Here is a 14,200-nt window from a genome sequence, read left to right as displayed (position 1 = left end):
CAAACTATGAGGCAGGGGTGACCAATTTACGTGGCAGGAAAAGTCCAGTTATGAATTTACAATACCAATAGCTCTAACTCGTGCTAATGCGAGACCCATTGCATTGCAAATGCTTGTTTATGTTGTTTGGCTTTGTGTTTAATTTCTTGCTCAGGTCTACTTTGAAACACTGCCTATGGTAGTAGAGAGGATTGACCTAGATTCCAATATTAAAATCTCATTTAATTTGGTGGAAAATAAATCCACGAGGTACAAAATAAGAGAAAGGTTGTTTGTCCCATCTGCACAGGCCGTACATAGCCACTTGCCTGTGGACTGTTAGATCTGTTTGTCAGCCTTGGATGTAACAGAACTGTAGTTTGACTGCAGTCTGACACTTGAGCCTTGTATGACTACCTCTTTGTGTGCTGTTATCCTTCCTGTAACGTCGGCCCTTAGTGTTTGCGGATCATGCTTCACCTAGCGGGGTGTCCATGCCTACGTATCACGTGGTTAATAATATGCTTGAAGTAATGGTGTGTTTATTACCCAACCATTGTGACTGTGGATCCGTGTTGTTCTGCTGGGTGTTTGCTTTGAGTGTGCCATGAACCCAGTGCACGTTTTGTATCGGTCTATTCTGTGTGTGCATGTTTTGATATTTCCAAACCACGTACTCACCTGCCTAGCAACGGACCGCTGTACAGGGGATTACCTCCAGTTGGGATACACTGGCCTTCGGGGTAATTGACGTTTTGTGATAGGATATAGTTGAGGACTGAAGGCATTCCCGATTTCGCCAAGCGTTAAGACTTTCCGTAGAAGTGGTTCAGTGGCAAACCAAATGAGTACTGGACCCTTGTCCTTTGTTATAGAGGTCTCCATTTCATTTGCTAGTAAACTGTTAAATGCTGCTATGGCAAGTGGCATATCCAGCAAATCGTAGCTTTAAAATAACCCATTTGCATTGTGGCATCCATGTACCCTTACCTTAGTGTTTGTACCACTTTTCTGAGCCCTGCGATGAGGGCAGCAGTTCAGAGCTGTTAGGCAGAACACTGGATTGGTTGAGACCACCATGCAAGTTGTAAAACTCTTTGGCAGCTGGCACAAAGGATGTTTGACTGAGCTGGTGAAAACTGTGGAATGTTGTTTCCTGAGCGAACTAGCTTTAATATCTGTCATTGCTCTGCATTTTATAAGTTAAGGCATATTTAAACAGGTTCTGCCCATATTTAAATTGGTTCTGTCCAAGTCAGATCTCTGAAACTGCATTGTGCACACTTCTAATTTTTTTGACCCAATTAACAGTCACTGTGTTTAATCTGGAAACAAATCCTCTTTGGTGGTTGTATTCTAGAAAGATTGTGCAGAGGGTGTGAAGATAGCGTGTCCCCCACCTCCTTCATCACGGCACTTGTGCATACCTGTCAATCTGTTGCCTCACGAGTGAAGTTGATCATATTAGTCAATGTGAAATAAACAATTTTAGGACGGTGTAGCAGGTTTGCGAAGATGGTTAATACACTCTGTAGTCTTTGGATGCATGATGCTTTTTAGGGTGACGAAAAAGCAGAAAACGCCCTCGAAATGTTAGCCTTTATGACAAAGTAAGGTTCGAGATGGCGAAGAAAACATGACAGAATGAGTGACTGAATGGATTAAGGCGTTGTGTCGATGTCTTTAGGAGGATTGCACTCTGACAGGGGCAGCCAGTGCTTCCGAGTTCGAGAAAATAAGTATTTACTGATTTGGGTAAAACGTGTCAATCGTTTTACAACCTAGAGGCCTAATCTGGTATTTCCTGTGAGCCGCACAAACGGTGGCTCCTCGGAACTCCACGGTTAGATTTATATTTTGTGTGATGGCGTGCGTGCCCAGGCTGCCAGCCCCCGGACAGTGAAAACGGAGGCTCCCTGGTGCCGAGGGCTGCCTCTGTTGCAGGCTGTGCCAGGGGCTCGGCCTCGGCGCGCGGGAGGGAGAGGGAGGCAGGAAGGAGGGGTGGATAGCAATGCAAGGCCGCAAATAAAAAAAAAAAACGAGAGCGAAGAGGGCCGCGGTGCCCCGGCGTGCGCTCCCACCGGCACCGCGTCGCCCGTCCCCGGCGGCCGCCCCCCCGGCCCGGGACCCGCGCCCTCCGCGCGCCGCGGCTCCCTGGACTAGGCCGCGCCTGGCACAGGTGGCCCTGCATGGAGGCTCCGCCGGGCGGGCCCCGGGCCCCCCGCAGAGGCCCGTCAGACTAGGCCGGGGCAGGTGGCGAGGAGCCCCGGGAGGAAGGACCGCCGAGACGGACCCGAGCCGCCGCCGCCGACGGGAGGGGAAGCAGGGATCGCCGCAGCGGCCCGCACCTCGCCGCCAGGCACCCGGGCCCTCCAGGCGCTCCAGTGCCATTCATTCATACACAGGGTAATTACACCCCGTGCCTCCGGCCGTGCGTCCACTGGGAAGGGGGTGGCGGCACGACGGATGCTGGCAAACGCGGCCGGCTTGACATGTATTGTAAACCTCTCTATCCTTTATTCCCCCATAAAGCTGGAAAGCACCTGCCTTTGGTGTGGTGGTGGTAAAGCCACAGAAAAGGCGGTGTCGACACATGTCAAGTCCTATCAAGGCACAGCGAGTGAGGGCGAGGCCCGGTTCCTCTAGTGCCCGGTGTTGGGCGCTGCATTGCTCGCGTGCATTGTTCTGAAGCGTCCCGCCTGTCCGTCTCCCGATTAAAAACCCCGTGTCCCTATTTAGAGCCTGCTCTGGGTAGCGCTCAGGAGACGCTTGCTCTTGGTGTGTTGTCTTGCCTGTCGCGCCTTTGGTTTGACTGTAGTTTATTGATTGCCACGCTTTTGGTTTGATTGGACCACCTTGTTGTGCCCCCAAGTGCATAAGGTACTGAATGCCGTGCACTCCTATAGATTTCATAGTGTTGTCTGCGATGTGTCCTGTTAAGCATGACGATCCTTATCTGTATGCGACCGGTTAAGTCGCGGTTTGGTATCCCCGGCCTTTGGCGCTTTGTTGTGCAGCCAGATTTGTTGGTACTGCCGCGCCCTCCGTGTCCTGCTTCAAGATGTTTGTCACCCACCGCGCTATAGATTAAAAGGTGCTGTGTGCCCGTTCGATGACGTAGTCATTATCTCTAACACTGAAGGGCTCAATGGCAGTATCGCCCACATATTTGTTTGGTGGCCCTGTGTTATTCATTGTTCTTTCGGTTTGACAACTGAGTTAACAGTTTTGTCCCGATATAAGTGCTACTGTATGGCATCACTTGTGCACCTAGTTCGATGGTACTTGCAGTAACTGTCATACGCTGTATATCTGCATTAATAGGGTTGAAAGTATTGTCATTAGCATGATATGTTATTTTTTTTGTTTGCTTTTTTTCATTGATGATCTTGTCCACAGTGCACTCATAATTGCATTTTCAAACATGCTAGGCACCAGTTTCATGGCTCTGTATCAACAGCCATGTTCTCATTTCGCTGGTCCTCTGATGCCCATTGTGCACTTGTTCAGTGTCACTGTAAGACTTGCTAGCCACCCACCCGGTTTGATGGCACAGAATGTGTGTTGTGTATCTGGTTCGATGATACTGAGTACCTGCTGTATTCCAGGTTTGCTGTACTCACCTTCTCCTTACACACTCCCGTCCCATGATGCTTTACTGCCGGCAATGCATCTGTCTCAGTGACTTTATTTGCCTTGCATTCCCTGCATTGCCTTGCATTCAAGCATACAAGAGGTAAATCGTTTAAACTACTGGCTGTCACTCTGGGGAACATCACAACCCATACTTTTTCACCCACTGTCAGTCACTCTTGACAGAGACCCGCCTAATGCAAATGAGGACTCCATCTGCTTCTTATGAATAAGTCCATCTTGAAGTGCTAGGCGAGGCCCCCTCCAGGAGGAAATGACAGCAACCCCAGACATCAGTAAGGTATACCTTCTATCCTTTTGGCAGAGCAAGCATGGGAACCCACATGTGGGCATACCCGGCACCAATAGTTGTTTGATTAGCATCCCAACCCATTATTTTCTCACACATACTGCCACTGGAGACAGAGGTTCACCTTATATAAATGAATATTGGCCCGCTCCTCGTGGAAAGAGTCCATCCCAAACTGCCAGATGAAGCTCCCCTGAGAAGGGAACACAAGCAACCACAGACTGCTTATGGCCTTGACGGTGAGGTACAGCCTGAGTCCTGTGGCACAGCAAGTAAGAGACCCATGTCTGGGCATGCCTTTGGGTACTTAGATAGTCTTTCTAGTTGGCACAGTGGGCAGGCACGATGTCTTGAAATGCTACCCAGAACGCATGCCAGTGGTATAAACTGTTTGCAACCAGTGTTTAATTTGCGCTGCTGGGGCCCACCAGCACTCATTTTTGGGGACCAGCACTTTTCCTCAAAAGACGTTTATCAAGAACAAGAGAAGGAAAAAGACATGAAGGGGAAAGTAAGAGAGAGGGGAAAACTGTCGTAAAGGGAAAGTAACCTGCAAGAATGAGTTAAAGGGATCAAGGAGTGTCCGGAACTGGGTTAAAGGGACATAAGGTAGATTTAAGACCACTGCGGTCTTGTTATTCGGAGTACTGACATTTAGTAGTGTTGGCCGAGGTCTTGAGAGAACTTGGGGGACCGGCACTCATTCTTTTACAAATTAAGCAGTATTTGCAACCATGGTTCACATTACTTAGAGTGAGGTTTCAAATAATTGTACCCTCTCTTCCAGTGCCTGAAGAGTTGAAGGCTAAGGTTGTTTTCTTTGCTGCACTCTGCTGAGGCTCAAAGTGGATGTTTTTTTTAACTCAGTGTCCTAGAGATATGTTACTTCTGCAACACACTTTCACCTTGTGTTTGAATAGCTGTACCCTCAAACACAGAGATTCTTGCATTGATCTGTATCTGGAGAGCAAACCAAGTTGTAGGGATTCAATTTCTCTTTCTTTTGGGACTCACTGATTTACGTACCAGTTTCAGTGGTGCTTTATCTTCTGCATTGTAGCTGGTTCGGTATAGTTGTTTAAACTGCAGTGCAGTTGATTTGATAGTGCTTTACTGCATTGCCAGGACTGCTATGAGTAGATGGTGCTGTGACTATTAGAAAGAATGGACCAAAGTCCATCCTATAAAATTGTGGGGTTATGACGGTGAGAGAAGTAGCCAATGGTGTGCTTCTGGAATTTTTGACTTCGGCACCATATTCTTCATATGGTGTCTGCTGTTTTAATTGTTCTCGCGATCCCAGAAACCATGTTCTGTCTTGGCGTAGCCATCTTGCCTGACTGTAAAACTGCATATCAAAGCTTCCTTCCATTCCTTGTTTCCCATTTCTGAGAGCTTTTGCATGAAACATTTCTTGACTCGCCTGTAAACAAACGCAAAGCATTGAAAATATTTGGCAGGCCAGTACACTGAGATAATTTAAACTTTTATCTACTTTGTTGAAGTGGCAAAATGCACTTAGTTGTTTGAAATCAGCAAAACAAGTCAAATTAGGTTACATTTACTACATCATAATCCTCAAATACATATTTAGTAAGATTATTGCATCTCCTACAGTTAATGTGTGTACATGCATTTGTAAAGTAGGACTGCCATATCTTAAATTTATTCAGATCAACACGTTTCTAGTTCTGGGCTTTCGGTTAACAAATCAACATATTTCTGAGAAACACAGGTTTTGTTTCTTTTGATACAAGCACACTGGAAAATGAATAGCAAAGGAAAAGCCTGGGACTGGGCACATCACGTTAGGTCTACATTGGGTGAGCCATTAGCCCTTAATGTGAGTTATGTTGTGTTTGCTGTGTACCGTAGAACTGCCACTTATGTTGCCTATACTACTGTTGGGGCTTGTCTGCGTTGTAGCAGGCCTGGGGCTGAAACTGCGATTGGAACAATGGAAGAGAGCAGTGTTCTTCCATTGAAAAATTCTATGAATTTGTGAGGTTTTGAGAATCACTGCTAATGTGTCACAACAAACGTTCTACAGGTAAGCACAGGGGTGTCCAAAGATGCGTGAGGTGGCCAGGTAACTGGTTCTAATGTCCCAGTCTAGATTTGTGGAATTCGTATGTGCAGTGTGGAGATGATTTGAGGGCGGATGTGTCCCTATACATGGGCTTGATGGATAAAGGACGGCCACCTCGGGTGGTGATTGATCACATTGTCTGAGATACAGAAGTATGTGTAAAAGCTGTGATTTTATTATTCTGTGGTAAACTGGCTGGTTTGTAAGCTTTCCGATTCGGAGTGAGAGCAGGTTGGTGATTCAGAGCTTGATGGGCTACAGCGAGAATGCAGAGCCTACCATGCCACATTTTCAGTAGTTGGGGTTGTCAATTCACAGTGGCACTTTTAACCTTAGGTTCCATGCTTGTTATGTTGCTGTTAAACAAGCATGCAAGCAGCTGTTGCAGGAGGAAGAGCCCTGTCCTGTGGATTACAAAAGCATGAAAGCGAAGCACATGTACTAGATGAACATATTTGAGGTGTGGTAACAAGTGCCACGATTTGACTCACTAAGTGGCATGCGATCTTGGATAATGAAACACGTTTTGAGTACGGTGGAGATCTAGGAAAAGTAGGACAGTTTTGTTTTGATTGCGTCAGGCAAGTAAATCTCTGATTCGATGTGTGAGTATGGTTATGGCAATTTGGGGTTGGTTTTCTTTGGCAGAGTAGATGTAGGACAATTTTGGGATGGGATTGATTAACAAGAGTGCTGGTTTTGATTGACTGAACTGAGAGCTGGAACTATGAAGCATATTTTTATTGGCTGAGCAAAATTGACTCAAGGGTGCATTCATTGCTGAACTCCAAAGGTTGCTTTGTGCCTACTTCAAAGCTTAAGTGTTTCAAAGTTTGCCCTGAGCTGCCATCAAAATGAAAATCTACTGGAGAACTGACCTGAGGTGCTCTTACGTCCTAAAAAAATACCCAGGCATGACTCAAGGTTCTTCCAAAAAGGGTCTTGTATTTCTTAAACCAAAAATCTGTAGGGCGAAAAGGTAAGACTATTTTGAGGTGCCTGAAGGGCCTAATAGGTGGAAGGTCACTAGGATACCTTCTTACAAGAAGAATACTGATAACGGTTACTAAGCTTCACAGACCAGCCCACTCAGATGTGCGATCAGTCTTTTAAGTTATGCAGCACACCACTTTAGACCTCCCAGGGCCTCTGTTGCAACAATGCTTCACTTTTTGGCAGCCTGGTCCACACCTTGTACGAGCAAGTAGTGACATTAAATATACCGAACATTGCTAATTTGAACTACAAGAGTGTGCAGAGGTCCTAGTTTCTGTCTGGCTGCTGCCGGATATAATGCTCCATTGAAAACGGAAAGGGCTCTTGGCCCTTTCTTCCAGTCATTCATTGAATTTACAGTCCAAGGGCACTCACTTAACCTGTGGTGCCACAGTGACTGTCCTTGTGACAGAATACATAGGGGTTAGTGCTGACGTTTCTGCTCCTTATTTTTTTTTTTTTCTACTGACGAATTCTTTGATTGGGTTTTACTCATCAGAGTTTCCTAAGAATTATTCAGTACACTTTGGAATCCAATCACGATTGCCCAGAAGGCACCCGCACTTCCTTAAGACTTCACAGATGTTGCTATCCCCTTGGACGGTGAGACAATTTCTGGCTGTGCATGTACTTTCCTATGTTTTTTGACTGTTGACTCTGAGACCGACTGTGATGGTGTCTTATGCTACATCACTCCTCCCTCTTGCTAGCCCCATGACTAGTGGAGGCAAGTGTTTTACTGTGTCCAAGGCTTTTATATGCCTATGTGGCAACAACATAGACCTCGGTGAGCCTGCTTTTGGTCCCCTTTCTTTATCAGTTATTTTGGTATGCAGGGCAGCTTGAATGATCCTATTAGATTTGGTCACCCAAAGACCCTGGTTGTAGCTGCTTCCGTATCAATACTGGCTCAACTTTAATTTGCAGGTCCATCAGTCATTGCAGTGTAGGGCACAGTGCCCTCTGCGGAGCCTAAGGCCAATTCCATGGATCTTAGGGATGACCAGAATGGCAAATCCATCTGTGAGTCAATTCTTTTCCACACTATCGCAGCGTTATAACAACGTGGATGGTCTCAAATTTAGTAGTACATTGTCCCATTTATTTTGTGTTATTGGCTTTTGTGAAGTGCTAGAATTGTAGAAAGGTAATATAAAGAATAATTTTATAACCCCCATGTACCTTGAACAATTGAAAGATTATTTATGGCATCCTTTTAGTCCTTGCTCTATTTTAGGCTGATTCGCATTGACTATCTCATCCTCCTTGAATATGAAAGAAGTTGTATGACTCCTCGTTAGTACCCTTTTGTCTGGTTCACTGCTTGCTCGCTTACAGGGAAGTCTGGAGGGGCATGTTGCTAATAAATATAGAAGTAATAATACATGTGTCCAGCAAAAATTACCCCATTTATTCTTATTTTGCATCAAAAAGACTGCTTCGGTTGCCCCCCATACTATTAATTTAAAATCACATACACTTTCACATGTCCATATGTTTCAGAAAAAGGAGTGGAAAAATGTACTTAGATCTCAAAGAACGTTGCCTTATTGTGGAACAAATATAATTGCCAAGTGGAAGGGTTACTACAAGGGAACAGGTCAAAGAAAAAATGCAAAATAAATACACTGGAGTGTTTCTATTTTATCCTGTGGTTATCTTCTGTGTTTTTATCTGACCATACCTATCTTCTGTGTTTATCGTGTGTTTCTCCTATTTTTGTGGGCTAAAATCCCTTGCATTTATCGTGACTTCAAATTTCAAAAGTCCACTTTTGCGGCCAAGATGTCTTTGGACGGGGTACCAATTTGATTCCAGTATTTTGGGAGTCCCTATTGCTTTAAAAGGAGGCACAGTTGCCTGTCTTTTATTTCATTTGCACGGGATGTTTTTGCATAAGGCGACTGATGTTGTTTTGACTTTTTTTGTAGGTCTTTGCTGTGATAGCGCATGCACTGCAGATGCTGCACTTGCGAGGGGTATCATTTACAGTAACGGGTAGGAGCCTCCTCATTGCTTACCATTCAGTAGCTTCATTGTCACTCTTCTTTGCTTCCTCGTAGCTGGTCAGTGCATGCCGGGCGTCACTTCTTTATATTCCTGAAGAGCATGGATCAAGCACAAATTGGTTCAATTTAGTGTCCGTTCACTAATTGCACTGATTGAGGTACTATTTCTTTCACTGATGCCCTTTAAAAAAAAAAAATATATATATATTTTTATATTTCTTATCACTGGTCACACACACATTTCTGGACACTTTCTTCGTTTCTAGTTCTCGTGCTGCTTTCTCCATTCTTTCTGTTTAAAGATGCATTTTTTGACATTATTCAGTTACGCCTGCACCTTCTGACTTACTTGTACAAGTAAAATAAATTGATATTTTAACGTTGGTTGGATTGTGCTGTTATAATGTATAAATAACACACTAACTCCCACCTTTACACATTCTTTATGTTTGCCACTGCACACCTATTTTTGTTTATTTTTCAGCCGTTCATCCTCTTTATGCCTCATACCTTTGTGTTGAAATTAAGCTTTGCTCCTTTTTTAAGTAATGCAGGTTTCACCAAAAAGTGCATTGCGTGCATGCTAGATTTCCCCAAAACTTCTGGGAACACAGCAGATAATTTACCTATTCATTCACATCAGGTTCTGTAATGAATTGTGACTTTCAGAAATAGGGTGCCAGCTAATATACAATCTGCAAAAATATCCTAGGCCCAGAACAATGTATTTATGATGTCTTCATGAGGCTTGATGACTTTGTTGGTTAAAAACTTTGTAAGAATACAGTATTTTGTTACAAATGTTTTTCACTGTTGTTTTTCTCCTATTATGTTACTCATGGTTTAAAACTGTGATCACGCATTACTGATTTTTTTTTTTTTGTTTTTGTTTCTGCAGGGTGGTCTGTGTTGCCTACAATGGGTGATATGAAGACCCCTGATTTTGATGACCTCTTGGCAGCCTTCGACATTCCGGACATGGACACAAATGAGACTGTTGATTCTGGTGATGAGGATGATGAAGTACAGGTCAAACAGGCAGTAGTGGAGCCAGCCGACCATACCCACCCACCGGCGGACATTTCTGCTGTCAGTGTCATTGTCAAGAACACAGTTTGTCCTGAGCAGCTGGACTCTCTAGATGGTCATGGGAAGGAAGGCCACACTATTGGCCCCCGCCTGCTGCAGAATGGTTTTGGCAGCCCCGAGGTTACTAGGTCTCTCCGCTCCAGACAGGTGGAGCTTTTGACAGTGCCACCGCCATCCTTGCCGTCAAACACCGACAGCTGGTCCTCTAAGGAGAAGCCTAACAAGCCCATAGATATCTTTGCCCACTTCAGTCCCATGGCAGACCCTAAGGGAGACCATGTGGTGGATCTTATCGACCAGCCACGGGAATGTAAACTGAAGGAGGAGCCCCCATTTGAGCTGTCTCCTCTCTCACCCCCACCTCTGGTGGACTCTAAAGAGCTGGTAAGGGATAGAACAGATAGTCTCTTTCTTTCTTGCGGTACGAGTCAAGGCACCTCCAAGAAACGACCCCCACCATTGCCATTGATTGTAAATGTGAAAACTGAAGTTTTGGACCCTGAACTAGACAGAGGAAGCATCCCTACCATTTTGCCCACAACCCCTCTTGACCATCCTCTTGAAGACCTGAAGGCTGTCTCTCTTCTCGACCAGGAGAATCTCACTGGACTTGATCAGAAGCCATTGCTTAATGCATTTTCTGAAGAAAAGGCGACTTCCACTAGCCCAGCGGAAAGACGCTCCAATTTGTCTGCTCTCCCAGCTGCCAAACTTGGTTCCCCTCATCCTGTGCCCATACTGAAACCTCCGGACTCTCCTCAGGAGTCCGAGGACAGCTGTTCAAAAGAGAGTACTGGGGATCTCGAAAGGTCTTTGCAAAGCCCACAGGCTGTTTCTTTTGATGGAGAAGAGGAGGAGGAACAGCAGGAAGAGTTAGAGGATGATGATGATGAAGATGAAGTGAATGAAGAGAAGGAGGATGAGGGTGAGGACAGTGGCTCCCCATCTGATTCCTCTCGGCCTCTCAAAGTTCGTATTAAAACTGTGAAGACATTGTCTGGCAGTATAAAGAGGATGGTATCCAGTGTGAACCCAGATTCCGGAGCTGTGCAGCTGCCATCAGAGCAAAATATCCTGGTGCAGGGCTCTGAGATACCGATGGTGCCATTGTCAGAGGAAGCAAAGGTGGACAGTGCCTCACAGGTGCAGCTAGAGAAGCAAGTTGGTTCCAGCCCAACTTTGGTGGATGGGTCCCAAGTAGTCAGCTTGCAGCTTGGCAACGGTGCAAAGATCAGAGGCACAGTGCTTCCTGTGTCCACCATCCAGAATGCAAGCAGCGTGATGCTCATGGCTGCCAGTGTAGCCCAGCAGAAGGCAGTTGTGCTGCCAACAAAAACGAGTACTGCTGTCCCGAAGAACATTATAAGTTTGGTGCCACAGGTGCTTCCCAAGTCTGTTCCCCGGCCAAATATCAGCATCACCACCCAACCTGCGAACAACACCTTGACCACTACGACCAGCACCACTGCTGCCCTGAAGGGCAATACCACTGTGGTAATGGTCCAGGCCCCAAAGCCATCGCCACCTGCAGCCGGCACAGTGATCTCCAGGACCCAGTCCAGCCTGGTGGAGGCTTTCAACAAGATTCTTAACAGTAAAAACTTGCTGCCGATATACAAGCCAAACCTGAACCCTCCTGCAGAATCCTGTGTGAGTCTTCCCTTCTATGGCTACCGTTGCTTAGAGTGTGGTGACTCCTTCGCACTTGAGAAAAGCCTTGCTCGGCATTACGACAGGCGCAGCATGCGCATTGAGGTGACATGCAACCACTGCACCAAACGGCTAGTGTTTTTCAACAAGTGCAGCTTGCTCTTGCATGCTAGAGAGCACAAGGACAAAGGGTTGGTTATGCAGTGCTCACACCTGGTTATGAGACCCATCGCCCTCGATCAGATGATCGGCCAGCCAGACATCACTCCCTTGGTCTCTGTTACAGCGCTGCCTGCTGCCAAGACAGTCAACTCCACAGCCTCTACCCCAGGTCCGGATGCTGCTGTGACGCCCAATGGGACAATGGTGGACTGTGCCTCTATGTTGCCAACAAATGGAAGCGCGGAGCAAGGCAACTGCTCTACCTTCAGGTGCTTAGAGTGCAAGCAGCACTGCAAGAACAGACTGGGCCTTACTGCCCACTTCCAGTTGGTGGGACCAACCACAACTGCATCAAGCACAGTAGGTAGAACCTCCAATCTCTCTCTTTTTTGTGTTTTGCTCCAAAGCAGTTCTCCCCCATGTATTTTTAGTTGATGTGATGGGTTAAAAGGCAACGCTGATGGTCTTGCACCGTGTTCCAGTGTCTTGACCTGTAGGTTGTCATCCAATTCCTTTTCAGAGCTGGATTTATTAACTTGATCCCATCAAACACCGCATCCTTAGCCCAAGATGTCTATGGTGGTGGTGATTGTTTTTGTGAATTACTTGATGAGTAAACCACTTATTAAAAAGGTTTGGTAAAGGCACCCCTTTTCTACTGCTATCGAAATGCAATGTTCCTAAGCAATAGTCTAAGCCATAGGTCAGGCATTTTGACAAGAAACTGGAAAGCTGCAAGGAAGTAACCACAGAAGCGGATGGGAAGGAGAAGCAGAGATAGACACTTAGTAGGGAGTATTGTAGTAAAGTGGACAGTGCAACAGTTTGGATGGTCCTTTTTGTTTCTGACATGGACATTAAAATACTTCATAGGTAGCAAAAGGATGAAATTGTGGCCTTGGTGATCCTTTAATCTGAAAATGTGTGCATAGAGGGCTGGGGATGCCTACCCTAGTGGTAAAAGGGCAGGCTAGCTGGATGGTAATGGTGGTCCAAAAAAGCCAGGAAATGTGTCATGAAAATATATGAATACTTCTTTGGGGCTCTTCAGTGGATGCAGAAACTCCTGCTCTCTCCCTCTCTCCATGCCTGCTTTTTTCACTAACACCAAGTCCTAATAAACTGTCACAGCCATTCCTTGGACAAAAGACAACCCTCTGATGGTAGAGAAGCCGGTGTGCAAAGCTATGTTTTAGTTCTAGTAAAAAGAAATGTGAGATTTCAGTGACTTTGCTTCATAATCCACCAAGTCAGTTTACAAACGTGTATCATACCAGAAGAAATTTGTTCATTGAAGTTTATGTGCATGTTAATTAAATTTTGTTTTGGAGTTGGAGATGGGTGGCAAACACGTTGGGATCATTATCTCTAGTCCTTGAGGCACTAATGATGATCTTCGGACCCTTAAACCAGCTATCCAATGTTGCTGATTCTCTTCTTTCTTATTCTTAACAGCAGAAATGGTGCATGGATGTATCGGTGCTTTTGTCTCCAGGCTTGTTGTCACTGACCAAAGTACATACAGATATATTAGCATGTCTGTGACATCTTTACTGGTGCCGCCATTAAAAATCTGCAAGATCTTTTACCAGTTCCATCTTGCACTCCTCTATTCTGTCTGTGCACCTCTCACTCACGTTTTTTCCTCTAAAGGTTCTGTTTCCTCTAGTAAATGATTGCATAACTCCGACCACAGAAGGGTGGTGGCAGGATGAGGTAGTACCTAAAACAGTGGGCAGATGTTAACTTAAACGAGTGTTAAATGTGGCTGTGCTATACTTACTACAGAAGTAGATGACAATCAAGAGGTTATCTTTTTTGCAATATGGCACTTGTGATACTCTGAACATTAGCCTATATGCATTTAAAACGGGTTGTGATTGGTCAGTACCATGTGGTTTTCTTCATTGCCTTTGATGCAGCTGATTTTTACGTCAAAGCTATCTGGCTGTGAAAAGTCTTCATGGGGATATTCTGAAATCTTCCTTGGGAGTGCATTGCGTCCATTCCTTACCACTGACTTTGTGGCTCATAAGTCACATTTTCTTGCTTTCTATTTGCTGTCTTTATTTGTTTTTAGGCTTTCCAGGATGTCTTTGTCCTTCCCGAGGAGCATAGCCTGTTTACCATTGCTCCTTGTATTATTCCACGAGTGCTGGCTTTATGTAAACAGGCTTTAAATGTTATTCTTATCTTGTCACATTTGCTGGGCAGTCAAGGACAAATTTAAGACAGTGATTAATTTTCTTTTGCTGATTTCAGAGTGAGAGTATTAGGTTGACA

At 45.3% G+C, this 14,200-nt stretch overlaps 1 protein-coding gene across 5 annotated transcripts in view; it reads left to right on the top strand.

Moving 5' to 3' along the window:
* ZNF687 (zinc finger protein 687) overlaps positions 1-14,200 on the top strand; it is a 252,804-nt gene that overhangs the window by 84,937 nt on the left and 153,667 nt on the right. For 2 of the 5 annotated variants that reach the window (XM_069218357.1, XM_069218359.1), the window contains exon 2: positions 9,915-12,277. In XM_069218357.1, the coding sequence (XP_069074458.1) occupies positions 9,935-12,277 (2,343 nt within the window). In that variant the 5' untranslated portion in view covers positions 9,915-9,934. Of the gene's footprint in view, positions 1-2,136; positions 2,386-8,938; positions 9,006-9,070; positions 9,175-9,914; positions 12,278-14,200 lie in introns of those variants that run through there. The other 3 variants (XM_069218358.1, XM_069218356.1, XM_069218360.1) reach the window with 3 other exon arrangements.

This window comes from Pleurodeles waltl, chromosome 12, assembly GCF_031143425.1.
Source record: "Pleurodeles waltl isolate 20211129_DDA chromosome 12, aPleWal1.hap1.20221129, whole genome shotgun sequence".
Lineage (NCBI taxonomy): Eukaryota > Metazoa > Chordata > Amphibia > Caudata > Salamandridae > Pleurodeles > Pleurodeles waltl.
Note: the sequence above shows the minus strand (reverse complement) of the source record. Positions and strands in the feature narration are given on the sequence as shown.